This window comes from Ochotona princeps, chromosome 15 (assembly GCF_030435755.1).
Source record: "Ochotona princeps isolate mOchPri1 chromosome 15, mOchPri1.hap1, whole genome shotgun sequence".
Taxonomy (NCBI): domain Eukaryota; kingdom Metazoa; phylum Chordata; class Mammalia; order Lagomorpha; family Ochotonidae; genus Ochotona; species Ochotona princeps.
In genome coordinates this window covers 18,988,712-19,006,557 of record NC_080846.1, presented here as the reverse complement: position 1 = coordinate 19,006,557, position 17,846 = coordinate 18,988,712, and the positions used below count along the sequence as shown (strand labels likewise).

Here is a 17,846-nt window from a genome sequence, read left to right as displayed (position 1 = left end):
GGTGCCATTTGGATTTTTAAATTGATTTTCACATCAGGTAGGAATTCTGAAAATTATTTGAAGGAGTTCTAACACAAGGTGCTGGCGACCCATCCCACCCCTAAGGAAGTCCATTGCTTGGATTAATCAAGACTAACAGTGCCTAGAAGTCACAGCGGTTATGAACTGAGTTTTCTGTTTTGTTTATCAGAGTTACTTTGTTTATGCAGATGCTTTACTATGGCACTCTCACTTTCACTCCTGTGCTTATGTTAAAATCCACACTGTAAAGTAGCATGCAGATATAATAATTTGTGTCACCGTGATTTTTTGTAGTTAAGGTTACTATGATGATATTCTTTTTGAGTTTGTTCTCCAGATACTCTGTACATATAGATGTAAATGTGTGTGTCTGTGTGTGTGTGTGTGTGTGTGTGTGTGTGTGGAACACAGAGAAAGAGATAACTGCCCCTCAATTCTATTTTATACTTTAATATTGTTTAAAAAAAAACAAAACACAAGGAGGATCCGTGTATGGGACTAAACATACTTCTAACTACTTATACAAAGGACTGAGGATGTATCTCTCTCTTATGAAGCAAGAGTGGAAGACTTTGGAATCAGTATTTAACCACTACCCCACAGCTGCGGATGGATGTACATCGGTCACCTGGATTCTGTGTGTGCATAATCTCAAACTTGTACTACTCCAATCAGATTTTATAAACTAACTTAAAATTTCCCATTGAGAACATCATCGTTAGCCTGAACTGTGACTCCTGATTTTGGCTATTAACCTTTCCCCATATTTGAAAACACAAAAAAATGCGTTTGTAAGCAAATTCATCAACACTGAGATGGAGATGTGACTTATTAAATATTTGTTTCTCTTTCTGAAGGAGGAACATCTTGCCCTTGGGGCATCTTGATGGTCACATCGTCCTCGTGAACGGGCTTGTGCAAGGGTTCAGACTCCTTGGGCGCAGGCGCCCGCACCTTCTGCTGTGCTTCCTCCAGCTTCTTTTCCTTTTCCAGCAACCTGTAGTTGATAGCATTGCCGATGAGCAGCCAAATGCTTGCAGTTACCACAATAGCCCCACTGGCTAAGTACATGTATTTATATTCACCAGTAATATCCACCAATTTGCCTAAAAGACAAAGACCATCATTTAGTACGGTATCAATAAAATAGTCATAAAGTCATAACATGTTCAAATAAATTCTCTAGATGAACTGCATAACCTTAATACTTCATATCAAATGGGATTTGAGCAAAGAGAAACAGCTCCAGAATATGAATTTATATATACATGTATGCATATATGTATGTATATATATATATACATAAGTAATAAGTGAATGAACCAGCATTCTCAGCATTATATATCAGCAGTACATTACATTTATTGAAAGCTATCTCCTCCAATAAAAAGTTATAAAGGACACACAAGAGTCATAAGTAACTATTTGTGAGAGGCATATTTCTCTATGTACACATATGATACAGATATAAGTCAGCTGTTCATTTATAGTACCCACATTGATTCACCCTTCCTATATTTCCTTTCATGTTCAGCACAGAGGGGAAAACTATTTTCTAGGAGAAACCAAAGACTTAAAGGTTTCCATATAGTTCCTAACAGGGCCTAACAGGTACTAAAGGTTTCCTTTATGCCCAGCACTTAGCTGTTAAGATTTCAATTGATCCCTACAGAGGATCATTTAGATTTCACTTGATTCTTACAAGAGATCATTTTGAGCAGTAATCTGACCATGGCTACATAGCCATGGCACTTTGGGAGTCACCTCTCCACTTCCTCGGTCAATGGTCAAGGTCAAACTCACCTGAAGCAGCTAATTGTTTCAGCTGATGACTGATACTAGCGGGTGCCATTTAGTCTGAGGGCTTATTGATATATATATATTTTTTTTCTTTTTTTCAATTTAAACTTAGTTTTACTTCTGCCCAGGCAGGCATTTTCTCACTCTCAAGAGGTTCCTTCACTGTCATGAAGAAATCACTTTATAAACAGATTAAATGGGGCAGTGTTGTTGCTTGGCAAATTAAGCTGTTATCTATAACTGTTCTGGTCCCAGAATGTCCCATTTCAGATTTATCTCTGTGCTATCTCTTTTCAGTTGCCTATATCCATTATGAAATATATACATGCATATTCAGAGATCTAGGCTCTCACAAACTTAAGCCTAAAATGAACTGATTAGGAAAATTTCAAGTACACAATAACACCTAAAATTCACATTTCCCACAATATTTCATGCAACTGGTGTTATGATCAAACACACTATTCAGTGTAAAGAAGGTCTCCATTGACAGATAGTAACTTATTTATTTTGAAGAGGATTGTGCTCACCAGCCAGAGGAGGACCAAGAAGAACTGGACCACACTCCACGATTGTGACGAGTCCCACAGCACTGGAAAACCTTGCAGCACCAACCAGGTCCATCAGCGTTTCAAAGAGCACGCTGCTAACACTCCCAAATCCAAAGCCAAAAAATACAGCATATACCACCAGGCTTGTGTAGTCCTTGGCCAGAGGACACAGGAGATGACATACTCCAGTGAACATGATTGCAAAACTGAAGAAATACTGGATTCGGGGTCGGATAAGTTTGGAGTTTGCAATGAATCCTCCCGAAGGCCTAGCGAACATATCGACAAAAGCCATAACAGAGAGCAAGAAAGCTGCTGAGTACTCGTCAATCCCCTGATCTTTAGCGTAAGGAGCCAAGAATATGACAGGGGCAAAAAAGCCCAAAAACATGATGACATTTCCAGAGAGGTATATAAGAAACCCTCTGTGCTTAAAAAGGGTGAAGTCTAAATACTTAAGGACTCTCTCCGACAGTGGTTTCTTCTGGGTTGTCTTCGGATCCGAAGCTTCTGTGCTCATGCCAGTCTTATTTTTGGAGTCCAAAGGAGCTTGTTGGGGTCCGAGGGGTCTCATGAGTGAACCAGCCACGCAGGAATTCAAAAGTATACCTCCCAAAATCAAGAAGCTTCCTTTCCAACCATAAGTGTTAAAAAGGTACTGATTGAAAGGAGCCAAGGTACTTAAGAAAACAGGACTTCCTGCCATGGCCAGTCCGTTGGCCATGGGTCGCTTCTTGTAGAAATACTTGCCAATTATGGTTAAGGCTGGCTGCAGGTTGAAGGCTAAGCCTAGACCTAAAAGGAACAAAACAGAAAGAGAAAATAAAACCAAACGCACATGATGTCACCTACAAAGGAAATTACTTTTCCCAATATACTATCAGGTAAGTAAGGGAGAATTAAAAGTACAAAGTGGCTAAAAATTGTGAGTGATTGCGAATGTGAACACACATGCGTAAGAACAAAAAGATCTTCAGAGTGGCATATTTCCTTTGACAGTTTCACATATTCTTTTAGTTTTTAAAGCCCGGAAATAAAACCAAGAATTCTGTGAACAATCATAGGACAGCTTAAAACAGTATAGAATTATTCATTCTTCTGAAAACCATTTAGTCTCAGAGGAATTACTCTCATCCTCTTCATGTTTATTTAAATACCCGGACATGGAACAGACTTCTTGCCTGTGACCAAGAGCAGAAATTAAGAATGTGTTGAAAGAAAGATGAACAAATTAAAAAGATCATCACTTCTAAGAATCTTATATCTCTCCAGACATTACTTTCCACACTATGCAAACAAGATAGCCATCTATTCATGCCACTAATTGCATGCTCCACATACTGTACATTCCACATTAAATGTATAAATATGCACATGTCTGTTTACCTACAGAGTATTTTTTTCGCATAAAGCATTTTAATTTCAAAGAGTAAAGCTTATTGTTTATACGAGTTGAACCTCCTTGGCAGTGTTCAGTATTGCTTTTGAGAAATGAGTCATAGCCGTGGACTACTCGGCAATGGTAACGAGGAAGATTCTCCAAAAGGTAGATACATTCGATTTACACAAACTGCTTCTTTCCCCCCTTTCAGTGGAGGCAGTATTCCATAATACTTTAGAAACCAGATCGTAAGAACTATTTAATCATTTTATAGTTACTAATTTGCCTAAATAAAAATGGTATGACAAATGTTTGGGCGTTGGCTCTGGAACACACGCAGCTCCTTACTTTAAGCACTTTAAGTAGAAGTGTTCCCAAAAGCGGCAAAGAAGGAACCTAGAAACAGGACAGAATGAACTCTAACTCCACCTCAACTGTACTTGAGATATACAGAGTATGAGCAGATTTAGTCAGAGATTATAAACTGACTGGTTTGTGGTTAAGTGGCATGTAAGTAAAATCCTAGACAAAAACCCAGGTGTTAACAGGAGGCAGTCAGTAGCGGCACAAACAGTTGGCTCCCAGATGCTCAGGAAGGACACTCGGATTAGACTACTGGCTCCTGGCTTCAGTCCGCTCTATCCTGTACCGTTTGTGGAGGGGATTGTAGCAGCAGATTGGAGTTCTCTCACTTTCTCACCCTCTCCGTCTCAAAACAAAACAAACAACAAAAACACTCTAGGTATTGGTGCCAAAGGTCAAGTCTCTTTATGTTTTTCCTTTCCCTTCTTCTGTCGCCTGGAAGTTGTGCCTTGGGTTTTTAAGTTTTTGTTAACAGATGGCTGTCTTTTTTTTTTCCCCCTTCCATTCTGGCTTGGTAAAATGAGTGCTAAAACCTGAAATCGACAGATCTGAATCTGCCCCAACTACTTACCTAGTTTCACTTCTGGGTAAAACCCCCTAAGACGTTTTTGAGCTCCAATTCACTCAAAATCAACAATACCACCAAGAACAAGGAATGGGCTTTACCAAAATCAAGTAAGCCCTAGAACTGTAAGATATCACACGTAAGTGACATTTTCACTATTATTATATGCTAATATTATAAATAACACAAAAGCTGGGGATTATGGAGTGCACAACGTGTTCACTTTGCACATTAATCATTCCAACTTCCTGAGTAAAGAACTAGTTTCCCAGGACCACACAGGTAGTATGTGCAGAGTTAGATTTAAAAGTGTGATCTCTCCGTTTTCAAAAATTAAAGTCAAAAATCCAGGTGCTAAAAAATGGTCTCAGGTGTATGTAACGGTTGGTTCTAAAAGCATAAACATATTCAGGTCCAAAGAATAGAATTATATGTAGAAATCACAATAATACTTGGTTATCACTGTTTCTTGTTCAGTGATAACCAAGTGACACAAGTAATCTAAACACAATGGCAATCTAAATACTTGTGTTAGTGGAATGGGACTTACTTGGCTTTTAAACAGAATCAGTTCGGTAACCTCAGCTGTAAGCATCTGCTTAGGCTGCACTGTACCTAGGCAAGTGGTACAGTGCTGGGAGAAGAGCAGCCAGTTGCTGCCAGGCATTTTGGGCCTGGTTAATACCACATCTTTGTTAACTCTGCTAGTGTCCCAGTAGTTGTTCATTCTATTATTTTTTTAAGATGTGAGGAACTCTGCACATCACACACAGTGCCTCACAGCAGGGGCCTGGGGACATGCCACCCGAGATGTAGGGGGCTTGCAGATGGCCCAGGGAACGGGGTCTGGGCATGTACTGGAGAAGGGGTTATCGCGGGCGTGTCACGGGTGAGGAGTGACTTCTGGGGGTTTCCACAGACTATACCATTGCATTTACAGGTTGGCAAGCGAGCTGAGATGGGCTGGTTTAGATGGTGGGAAACCAGAGGACATGTCTGGGTCAGACCAAGGCACCTGCCCATGCACGCAACCTAGCCTGGGCTAAATAGCACTGTCTGCCACCTACTGGCACACATGAAAGCTGGGGCTCTGGAGCATGCCTGGCTGGGCACTCACTGTAAGTATGAGATTTGGGGCTGGAGCAGTCATGGTAGGGGAACTTGGGGAACTCCCCTGCTGGGCTGCAGTTCCCATTGTTGACCATGAGAGCTGGGTCTAGGGTTGGACTGGGCAAGGCTACAACACCTGTCAGCATGCAAGTTGGATGGGTTTGGGGATGGGCCAGAATTGAACTGAAACATTTGTCCCACCCACCTTCCTCCACACGTTGAACCTCCCCATCCTAACCAGAAGCTCACATGGGTATACATCCCTCTCAACCACATAAACAATATTAAAAATAAAATAACAAACTTTTAAGAAAGAAAGCAAAATGTTAGTGAGGTTTACTACTCATTAGAACACACAAACAACACAAGTTTATGATTAAAGTAAATCAGTATATCCAGAAAATATCTCTGGCATAATTTTAAAATACTACAAGTCAATCTCCACAGGAATAATAAATTTAAAAATAAGTTTAAAAATAAATCTTAATCTTTTTTTTTAACCAGAAAATCTGTATCCACAATACCAACTCAACTGGCAGATCCATGAAGAAGCAAAAACAAGTAAGAGTTATTTTCTTTAAGTTACATAACAAAAAACTCGTCCGATAACTATATTTTAATAAAGCACATGCATAATACTTTAAAATGGCATTGTTTATACAATGTAAAGTCACAGAAAATAATAAGAAATTTCTGTTAATTCTTCCTCATAAGCTTCGGGAAACAGCAGAATATTAAGGGGAAAATCAGCTGAAAAAGAATGCTGGCTTACCTCCAATGAATCCCATAGTGAGGTAAAGCTGTATTACACTGGTGGCGAAGGAGGCCAAGACCATTCCCAAGCAGCACAGTAAACCTCCTACAATCACCACTGGCCGGCTGCCGTATTTATTCACTAAGACACTACTTATGGGACCTAAGACAGAAAGCAGATTAAGAACCATTCAGTCGTTCAGTTACTTATGCTTAATACAGATTTTGAAATTTGAGAAAGCAGATTTTAACCATCAAAGGATATGCTTAATTCACATTTACTAGAATGAAGAGTTCTTGACATTTATTAAACGATAACTGTGATTCTATATAGTTGTGAATATTTCACTTTCTCTGAAAAGACACACACATACACCCAGGAAAAACAAGCGAGAAAGAGGCAGACTGACACAGAGCCAGAGAGAACAACCTTGCATGTCCTCATTCTTGGTCCACATGTCTAACAGTCAAGACCAGCTCACAGCAAAGTTAGGAACGCACAACTCAATGCCAGCCACCCTCAAGGTGGCAGGGATTTCACTGCCTGAGCCATCACTTCCACCTTCCCAGGCCTGGATTAGCAGAAATCTGGAACTTGGAGCCCAAGCTGGGACTCCATTCAGGAGCTCCAATATGAGACACAGGCATTTTGACTGGAGTTGTAAACACCACGCCGAATGCCTGTCCCTCACTAGTTAGTTCCAACCATGCACATGAAAGCACCTAACACAGCAGAGGAACTCAGCGCATCATCTGTGATGAACCCCACCTTCCAGATGTGGTGGAAAACACTTTTTCAACAGAACAGAATTACTAAAGCATCTAAAATGTCGCAATGAAGTCATGCAACCAAGATCCAGGGATTATGTACATGATTTGTGCTTGGATTTTATTGTTCAGTATTGAGTTTCATTGTTCAGGTTTGTGCACGCATACACAGATGCCACCAATGACAGCTCAACATGTTTACTTTTAACTGTGACTTTAATATCATATTTCGTTCATTCTAAAACATCAGCTACTTCTATCCCACTTCATATTAGCAGTGAGGGTGGCTATACTGGAAGGTTTCTCCAACATCACTTCAGCAAATGGCAATTGCACGTGGCGGCACAGCTATTTTAGCTTACGGAAGCATGAGTGTGGTTGTGATTCCTTGTGACTGGATGGAACCATGTTTAGTCCCTCACATTTCAATCAAACTTTTTAAGGAGTGTTCTGGAAAAAAAAAAAGATATGAAAGCAATCCTAACTTTTTGCCTGAAAAGACCTGTTGACACATTCTGGTAACATTGGCAGAAGAGTAACGTCAAAATGTAGAGAATGGGTTCAACTAATCAGATGAAGTTCCAGAGAAGGTGATGGATGTCTCACTACCTGGATTATTTACTTTGCTCAGCAGCAAAGAGAATAAGTGATTCTGAATCAAGGGTATTCAACATCTTAAACTCAAAATTAATTCAGGACGCTCAGCTGCTCAATGAGAATACACCTTAGCAACACCTCACTCTATTCATGTAACTTAACACGTGTATTCTCAAGTATGTTATGTGTGTGTAAAATATTCATGGATAATTTAAAAATAATAAAAATAATCTATAATTAAATATAAAAAAGAACTTTGGGCAATTAGAAAGAAGGCCTTAATCCTGAGAAATGTTGGGAATTACTTCCGTGGGCATGAATCTTTTTGTTTCTGTTGTGTCCACTGAAGTACAAGTTAACAATTCTTAACAATTCTCTATCTTCGATTCAGTGAGTTTTCAGCTTATGGGCTCTGTCAATGCATAAATGTCTTATTCTGATATTTCCTGACCAAAATTATGTTTCAACTGAAACTAGATGAAACATCAAAGAAGAAATACATTAAGTCAGAATTCTCCGTTGGCTTAGTGACAAACATGACTTCTAAGCTAACAGGCAACTTTGAGGCAAGCTGAAGCCAGAAGCCAGAGGTTCATCGGTAGTCCCCATGTGGGTGGAAGGGTGCCCTGGGCCATGTCCTGTTGCTTTTCCCAGGCCATTGTCAAGGAGCTAGATCAGAAGTAGAGCATCCAGGACACCATCCAGGGCACATGCAGGATACTGGTGACACAGTGCTGCCTTTATCCACTACCTGACAATGCTGGTTCATGCAAATCACAAGTTCTTCACGAGAAGCACCTCCACTGAGGTTCATGTATCAATACATTTAGAGAAAGTTAATGTTGGGCCCTGCGTGGTGGCCTAGTGGCTGAAGTCCTTGCCTTGCATGCACCCAGGATCCCATATGGGTGCTTGTTCATGTCCTGGTTGATCCATTTCCACTGTAGCTTCCTGCTTATGGCCTGGCAAACTCAGTTGAGGATGGCCCAAAGCCTTGGGACCCTGCACTCGCGTGGGAGACTTGGAAGAAACTCCTGGCTCTTGGCTTTAGACCAGCTCAGCTCCAGCTGTTGCAACCACTTGGGGAGTGAACCAAGAGATGGAAGTTCTCTCTATGTTTCTCCTTCTCTCTGTAAAATCTGACTTTCAATCAAAAATAATAAATCTTTTAAAAAGGAAAATGTCAATTGAATTTTACTTAAATTATTTTATTTATTTGAAGGACACAGTGAAAGAGGGAGAGATATAGAAATAGGTCTTTGATTCACTGGTCCAGGCCTCAAACGATCACAATTTCTGAGGCTGACTCAGACTGAAGTAGGGAACCGGGACCTCCTCTGGCCTCCTATATGAGCGGCAGGGCCCTGTGTGGGTCATCCTCCAGTACTGGAGCTACTAGGACTTCTAGGACTTAAATGAGAGCTTTCATATGAGCGCACATGGCACATATTACAGCTGGCAGGTTAATCAATGGCATGAAAATGAAAATCTCTTCACTGTACATTTAAAATTAAGCTATAATGATTAACAGTACTTAATACTTTCACAACAATAGCTTTGGGGAAAAAAAACTTTGGTAAAAACCCACGATTATGGAAAGGGATAAGTAAAAACAATATGAAATTTTGTATCTATGTTAGGAAGCAAAATGAAACTTTGTGAAGGCCATGCCAAACAATAAGGTTATGGATGGAGTCAAGGGAAATTAGGTATGATGTGTCAGAGCAGTGATTTCTGTCCCTGCTGGGGCACAGCACAACTAGGGAGCTAATGAGCAGGGATCCGGTCCGTGTATTACATAGGACAGGCACATAGGATCAGGAAACGAGTTTCCTTGAAAAGTATAAAACTAGCACACATAGCGTCCTATAAGAACGTGACAATCTGAAGAAACTGATTGGTTTTAATCACTAACCTTAGCTGTGGAAGGTTCATGTCATTGCATTCCTTCTTTGTCTGATTCAATTCAATTGAACCGAAACTGCCAATGTATTATCCTAGGGTTCACTACAAAGCCATTATACTCCAGGAATAAAATAAATACACACACTGCAATGCTCAATGTCTCCAGAATGTAATCAGTACAATCTTAAGAGCTCTGATGGATGCTACAGCCAACTTCAGAACGAAGTCAGATTACTAAGAAGGATCTATTTTCAATATTTCTTCTAGTTTGTATTTCATTTTCTATCTGGTGCCTGAAAAATACATGAACAAATGGTTTAATTAATTAATATCTTCTGTAAATGTGTTTACCTAAATTGTGTAGATTTAAATTGAACATGGGCTATGAATTACAAATTGAACTCCAATGTATGACAAATAATTTCATCTATACGTTGGGATAAACCAAATCAAAGCTTCTATCCTCGTTGGTGTGATTAATTAAGGGTAGCCATTACAGAAAGCATTTAGAGGAGTTGGCACCTATTTTAAAATAAGCTTTAGTAGTTTCAACAGGAGCAACTCTTGAGATGTAAAGATGTAGAAATTTGACACACATTTTCATTTAAAGTTATACAGTGTAGTTGGTGATGTCCTGAAGGAATAAATTTACATAATTCATCTGTAATCTAGCCCAAGAGAAAAGAAACAAGAATAAATTTTTCCCTTAAAAATGATGTTTGTAAAATGCTATAAACGATTTCTAATCTGTAATAGTTGTTAAAACTTAAAATTATCATATGTAATAGAAGACTTTATTGTGAAGAATATTTGCTTTGTATTAACTTGCTGAGCTGACATTACATGTAAAACATTTCCTTCTCCACTCTAGAAGCAGCTTGGTTTACTGCGTTAAAGCAGATGCAATAAAGCGAGATGTCCTTGTGGCCATGATTTTTTGTTAAATATGAGCTACCTTCACAGGTGTCCCTTTATGATGAGCCTGTGCCTGAATTATGTTTTAATCTCATCCCTTCATTTCTGTATTTAATCCAGTCATTCAAGAAGCTGTACTGAACCTGTGCTTTCCAAATAACCGCAATGTTTCATCATTAGTTAGATCAGTGATGCAAATGTTCCACCTGCAGAGCGCTATCTGAGCACCTTAGTAGAGTAAGGGTATTGTTGAGCAAAATGTTTTGTCCTGTTTTTTTTTCTTTCTTTTGTTGTCAAGCCTAAAAAAAAAAAAAGATGAGCAAAAAGAGTAATGTCTTCTTTCTGAAAACATTTACAAAATAATTCATATCAGCCTAAGCTATTTTTACTTATTTCTTTTAAGTTAATTTTATGTGAGAGCACAAGAAAAAGGTAGCAAGTGGAAAAAAAAGGGAGCTGGGCAGGGAAAGCAGAAGAGAACGGAGGAGCTGGAACCTCGTTTCTAACTACTGGTTCACTCCCCAAATGCTTGCAAAAGTCAGGGTCCAGGCAAGCCCGGCCTCCCACAGGGGGTGCAAGAGTCCAACCGCCTGAACCACTACCACTTCCCAAGGTCTGTCTAGCAGGAATCTGGAATCATCCAGGGGCATTCTGATGTAGTGTGTAGGCATCCTAACCGGCATCTCAACTGCTAAGCAAAATACCCAACTACACTGCAGAATCTTTAGTGTCTAGAATCAACCACTTTTGTGAAACTGCAAAGGATAGCCTCATCAGAAGTGTGAGGGTCACAACACGGTCAGCTATCTACCAGCTCCATCTTTGTCTTCTGAACGATAGCTGACCGTCTTGTGGTTCTGGCTTCATCACAAAGTATGGTTATTCTGGCAAGAAAACTTGTACGAATCCTGATCATTTCTGCTGCACTTATCATTGGTAATATGTACAAAACAAACATTTATGTTTTTAATTTGCTTTGGTTATTTACTATATGCTGAGTTTCTTGAAGGTAGTTGGCAATTACTAATAGGACTCATCAACAATACTCAGCAGACTGTATTTTAAGAATTGTATGAGCACGATTGCAAATGATCATCATGATAATCCTATTACATAATTACCTAATTAAATCCACTTAATTGAAAATTGAGATGCAAAGTATTTAAATAACTTGTTCATGGACAGTGTTAAGTGGTGGAATGTGATTAGGAATCTGAAGTCAATCTTGGGCTTTCAATTTCTATCTAGTAAAGATTTAACACTCAATGGCCTTACGCAGTAGTCTAGCGGCTAAAGTCCTCGCCTGGCATGCATCAGGGTCCCACATGGTTGCCGGTACGTGTCCCGGCAGCCCCAGTTCCCCTCCTGCTCCCTGCTTGTGGCCTGAAAAAGCAACTGAGGATAGACCAAAGCCTTGCGACCCTGCACCTGATGGGAGACCTGGAAGAAGCTCCTGGTAGTTGTTGGATCAATGATGTTACGCCAACATATACTACTTTTCATTGAATGCATAGGAAAAGCTGATACTAATTTGTACCATAAAAGAATGAGGTATCTCTCAATGTTTATACCTGATTTTTAAAATATTCTAACACACATATTTTCTAAAACAATGTTGTGCCTTTCACCATGTATGTACTTCATAAATAAAATTATAATTTTGTTTGTAAACCAAACAAAATGACTTGAATTTCAAAAGGAATATCACAAGCATCACCTACATTTATTCTAGCTTTAAATCTTTTTCCAAAACCATAGGTCAGATCAAAATCATTTTAGTTTTGACTGAGCTTCCACAAGAAGCACAGTATAATCTATTTTTCATTGTTTCTACAATAATCCTTAACGCATTTTAAAGGTTTATTTTGAATTTAAAAATCAATACAGACATTTTCCATCTGAAATCAAATCAAGTGTAGCTGCTTCATTTGATAATGGGGAGTATTTCTGGTAATTAAATTTTAGGACATCATTTTCCCATACAATGAATGATCAAAGTCCACATCTCTTAAGTTATCACAAACGTGTGCTTGAGGTACACAACAAGACAAAACATTTAATCATCATCAATGTCAATCTGACAACTCTGTCATTTGCTCAGGCCGCCATGACGAAGTACCACGGCGTGGGCGCTTGAAGCAGCAGAAGTTTATTTTTTCGCAGTCCTGGAGGCCTAAGGAAGACTAACTGAATCCTCCTCTCTTGATGTGTAGGCGACTGCTTTTTCATTGTATGTCACCTGACCTCCTCTTTGTACAAAGGTTTGGGGAGAGATGGGTGAGAGCCCTCAAGGGTGCTGATGAGAGGCCTCAAAGGTACTAATCCTAATACTACAAATGCTAATTCTATCAGCTCTGAGTCTCAGTCTTGACCCTTCCAAACCTTTTGTTCTATGTTACAGGGCCTATGTACAAATACACCAACACTGAGGGTTACAATCAACACAGAAATTTCATGGTAAACTTTTTTTTTTTACTTAAAATAATCCTTTAGCTTATGATGATTTGCAATATTCTACTTTTTTTTTTTTGCAAAATTGTTCAAAGACATGATGTAAGAGCTGGGCAACAGATAAATACGAAAACTTGTTTTGGTAACAAGTTAGTATGCGATTTTGACAAATTGAAATAATTGTTACTATGGCCATCAAATAATTCCCATTCTCACTTCTTTTTTTCTTTATCTTTCTCTTTTTTGCTTTTTTGAAAACTTCATTTTTGAACGTGTTTACATAATTTGATTAAGGTGGGAAGGGTCAAGGTTCAGGGGATCATCTACTTTTAAAAATAAAGATACATGTATTTCCCTGAAAGAATCGCAAGGCAAGGGAAGATGACACAGTTACTCCACAAGCAGCGGCGACAGCCAGGGCTGAGGCAGGCTGAAGCTCAAATCGGCAAACCACATTCGGGTGTGCCCCATCTGGGGCAGGAGGCCCCAACTGTTGGGCTGCCCTCTGCTGTTTGTCTAGGGGCATCAGCAGAGAGCTGGATAGGAAATGGGACGACAGCAACAAAATCCATTCTCTGCATGGCATGCCAGTGCTGCATGGAGTGGCTTAACATGCTATGCCATCTTACAGGTTCTTGTCAGTTGCTTTTTATATGAAGCAAGTTACTACTTTGTACCTACTCTTGGCAAAAAACAAAATGAAATAAAAAAAGGAATCTAACAGAAACTAAAACCTGAATTTGTTTAGTAACAAGCAATATTCCTCTGCAGATGAACAGAGGAGGCCCATTCATTTCATCAAGAGACACTTTCCAGGTAGTTTTTACAATTTCTTTAGTAATGGTTTGAATTTTGAGCAAATGTGCTCTATCATTATAATGAAACAAAGGTAGAATGGTTTTTAAACATGTAGTACCTTATGATTCCAGATAATTAACACCTAGATCTATATATAATGTTCTGCAAAAAAAAAGAAAAACCTACAGCAATTAAAAAATAAGATGAAAGGTAATTTTTAAATGTGTAAAGGAAATAGGAACTAAGATTGAATGTGAGATTTATCAGATTATCTTGATACTGACAATTCAAAATAGCTTAAGAAAGGACGATTTTTCTTGTTACGTGAACACGTCAAAGCCTCTAGACATGTTTCAGTTCTAACAGTGCCTGTGTGGTAGCGACTGTACCTCCCATGTGCATTTTGACATCAAAGGCTAAGGTCAGGCATACAAACAGATCACGCCTAAGCAATGACCCAGCTTTCAAAACTTTACAAGACTTCCAACGCACAGTCTGTGTCCAAACTACACACGTAATAAAGGAAATGTACTCAGGAAGGTAACTTTATGCATTCCATGTAGACACTCAATCTGAAATAAAACAGCTCTATTTTTTTTTAAAAAAAAAGGGTTTTTTTGTAGACATATCCAAGAGAATGTATGTTGTTTTAAGGGTTCTTTTCTCGTCATCACATTTTGATTTACAGTGTAAGACATTTCCCAGAGTGCATGGTAAGGCCAGAGGAACCTGCATTGCAGAAATAAGGTCAGCTCACAGAAAGCAGCAGATCGGCACAGCCTGCCCAGTGGTTTATCTTGAGTTAAGAGTAAGTAAGGTAAAGAATTCTGTCAGAGGGAAGTCACATCCTACGTTGCGGTAGCTTCATGAGGGGCCAAAGACAGCAGCCCCATTAACTGAAAGGTGAGGACTGCAGCTAGCTAGAAGAGACAAGGCATTGCCTAGGAAGAATCTCCCATTATTCCCGCCCAAAATGCCACCTCAGGACGTCTCCGAGGAAATACGGAAACTGTGCCCAGACACCGTGAAAATGCTCTGCATTTGTGTCTAGATTCCTGACACCAAAGAAACAAACAGATCAACGTGTGAAAACAACCATGCCAAGATTTGCCTTGGGCACATTGACACTGTCATTTCCGAGAAATTTTATGCCAGACATCAGTTATTTAATGTTTCTTGCCAAGAATGTTTGTTGTTCACGCGAAGCAATTACTCTTTAATTTGAAGTGTTGAGTGACTAATGCCCATCAAATACACCTGTACATACTGAATGTTGATTAAAGACCAAACTATGCTACAAATGGAACCACACACTATGGTCTGACTTCATTAGAACTAGGTAAACAGAATAGTTACGTAAATAATGAGATACAATAATTTATGGTAGTCATAGAAGCGTAGACGCAATCAAAGAACTGAACAAAGAGATTTAGAGGCAACAAAAAACTGAAGGTAAAGATGGGGGATCTTCTATACTCCTGATAATGAACTACCGAAACAGAGAACTGCAAATTCTGGGATGTTTTATGCATTTCATCAGACTAAACACACAGTCCTTTAAAACAGCATTACATTTATCTACTGAAATATTTGAAGCGTGACAAACCACTGTAAGACACTGAACGACAGAGGCTTCTTACATAGAAAAAGAAGAAAGAATCTGAGGAGCGGAGGAGACCTGTGCTGCAGGGGGTTGGACTGCCACGCGGGACACGCACACACCATCTTAGGGGGCCAGTCAACGTCCCAGCTACTTTGCTTTTGATCCAGCTCCCCATAATGTGCCTGGGGAGGGGAGGGAGATGGTTCAGGTATTTGAGTTCCAGCAATCCCTGTGAGAGAGCTGGAGTTCCTGGCTTCTGGATTCCCCTGGGGTCAGCCATGTTACTGTGGCCATTTAGGAACAGAAACAGAGAAAAAGGAAGCTTCATCTGTCTCTTTCCATGCCACACTGCCTTTTAAGTAAGTAAATACATTTTATTAAAAAAAAAAAAAAAAACCTTAAATCTAAACCTAATAGAGTGTTTAGCAATGCCCCATGTCCCTGTGACACACACTGCATTTTGAAAGGCAGAGTCAGGGAGTTAGAGATATTTTATTGACAAACACAGGGACACTCTGTAACAACTTCTTCAATGAAATGCATTGTCCAGGATACGTCTGATTTTTTTTTTAAGTAGTTTAAGCACCAAAAATATGTGAAGACTAGTTATTAAAAAAAAAAATACACTTGGTTGAATATTTAACAGGAAAACCTACGAAGCATTTACCAGATATTTAACAAATGATAAGGAAACCGTTAGCCAGTCTTGTTTTACATCTTTTTATGGTTGTGATAAAATGAAAGCAGCTTTACCCCCTGCTTACCCACTCACAGGTCTCTGCCGAGCCCGTGGGAGGACCCAGAGAGAAGCTCAAGCAGTCACAGGCTTAATACAGTTTGAAAAGTAAGACACTTTTTATATCTCTTTCCAAGTAGTTTTTTCCAAGTGGTAAACTCCTCAGAGGGAACAAAATCTAGATGGTGTCTTGGAAATGGCAGAACTTCTTGGCTTCGGTCTAATGAAAGTCTCAAAGGTAGACTTGGTTTCGTTGCAGAAGGCCGAAGTCGAGATTGTTTTGTTCTCAGAACACCAAGGTTATACTGTCTGTGTGCTTCGTAGCCATCAAAATCAAATGTTAAACTAATATGATCCACAGAACTGGATAAATGCCAGGGAACTCACTAGAACAAATTGAGTTTTTCAATGACCACTAAGAACAGAGGTCATCTATTTCTGATATATACTCATACATCTCATTAGAAAAACAGAATGGCTAGGGTGAAAATGTCATGCTAATATTAGTTATTAGTACAATTTAAGGAGCAAAAAAGGTTGAGTTTGTAAGAAGGGACCTAAAATAACTCCACTGAAGGGACAAGGTCTCTCATATTTGCATAATTTATCTGCTCAAAATACATCCCTGTATTCTAGTCTCAGAAGCAGAGCATCAGAACCATTTGAAATGATGAATTCTCAAAACTTATTCAAGAACTACATGTAAAAGGCAAAGCCACAAAACTTGCAAACATCTAATATATACAAAAGCACAGAAAAAGCCGATTTAAAAATGTGCAAGAGACCTTAACATAAAGCTCATCAAACAAAACATATAGATGTCAAATATACATAATAAAGATGCTCAACAGCAATAAACTGAACTACAAATTAGAACACAGTGAAATGTCCCTACCCGTGCTACAAGTGGCTAAAATCTAGAACACCAACAACATCAAGTGTTGACACACATGGAGGAAAAGGAACTCCTATTGTTTGAGGAATGTAGAAGATTGTAGTGACTTTCAAAAACAGTTTGAGGGTTCCTTATCAAATTAAACAGACATCAATGACACATAATGATCATATTTAAGAAAGTACTGCCTCGCTCTGTAAGACTAGAAGTTTTACTCAGTAAAGTGGCCAGTGGCTTAGACATTCTTTTCAAGATAACTTACGTACACATAAACTGGGGATATAGTATTGATTCATTTCATATTTGATTGGGTGTGTCCTTTTTTCTCCATGATTTCATTTTTACATCATTATCAATTTATTTTGTATTATAGAGTTTTAGGGGTCAGTCAACATCCTCTTACAATTACACTATGATAGGATAATAATGTTCTTTTTTTAATCTGTCTTGGTGCTGCTTTCATTTAAAACAAAATTTTGACATTCCAATTGAACTAAGACTTTCCAATCTCTTGTTGTAAAATAATTAGCATAACAGGAAATAAAGCAATTTTTAGCAAGCCATAGTTACGCAATCATGTCCCTCTATTTTTTCTAAGTCTTTCCTTTTGAAAATTCAATTTTACTTTGGTAAG

The 17,846-nt window shown here is 39.0% G+C and overlaps 1 protein-coding gene across 5 annotated transcripts in view; it reads right to left on the bottom strand.

The window, feature by feature from the left end:
• Nucleotides 1–845: 845 nt before the first annotated feature.
• Nucleotides 846–17,846, bottom strand: part of SLC16A7 (solute carrier family 16 member 7) — a 105,039-nt gene continuing 88,038 nt past the window's right edge. For all 5 annotated transcript variants that reach the window (XM_058673296.1, XM_058673294.1, XM_058673295.1 and 2 more), the window contains 3 exons: nucleotides 6,564–6,707; nucleotides 2,352–3,167; nucleotides 846–1,127 (listed from right to left, as the gene is read on the bottom strand). In XM_058673296.1, coding sequence (XP_058529279.1) covers nucleotides 853–1,127; nucleotides 2,352–3,167; nucleotides 6,564–6,707 — 1,235 coding nt within the window. In that variant the 3' untranslated portion in view covers nucleotides 846–852. The remainder of the gene's footprint in view (nucleotides 1,128–2,351; nucleotides 3,168–6,563; nucleotides 6,708–17,846) is intronic.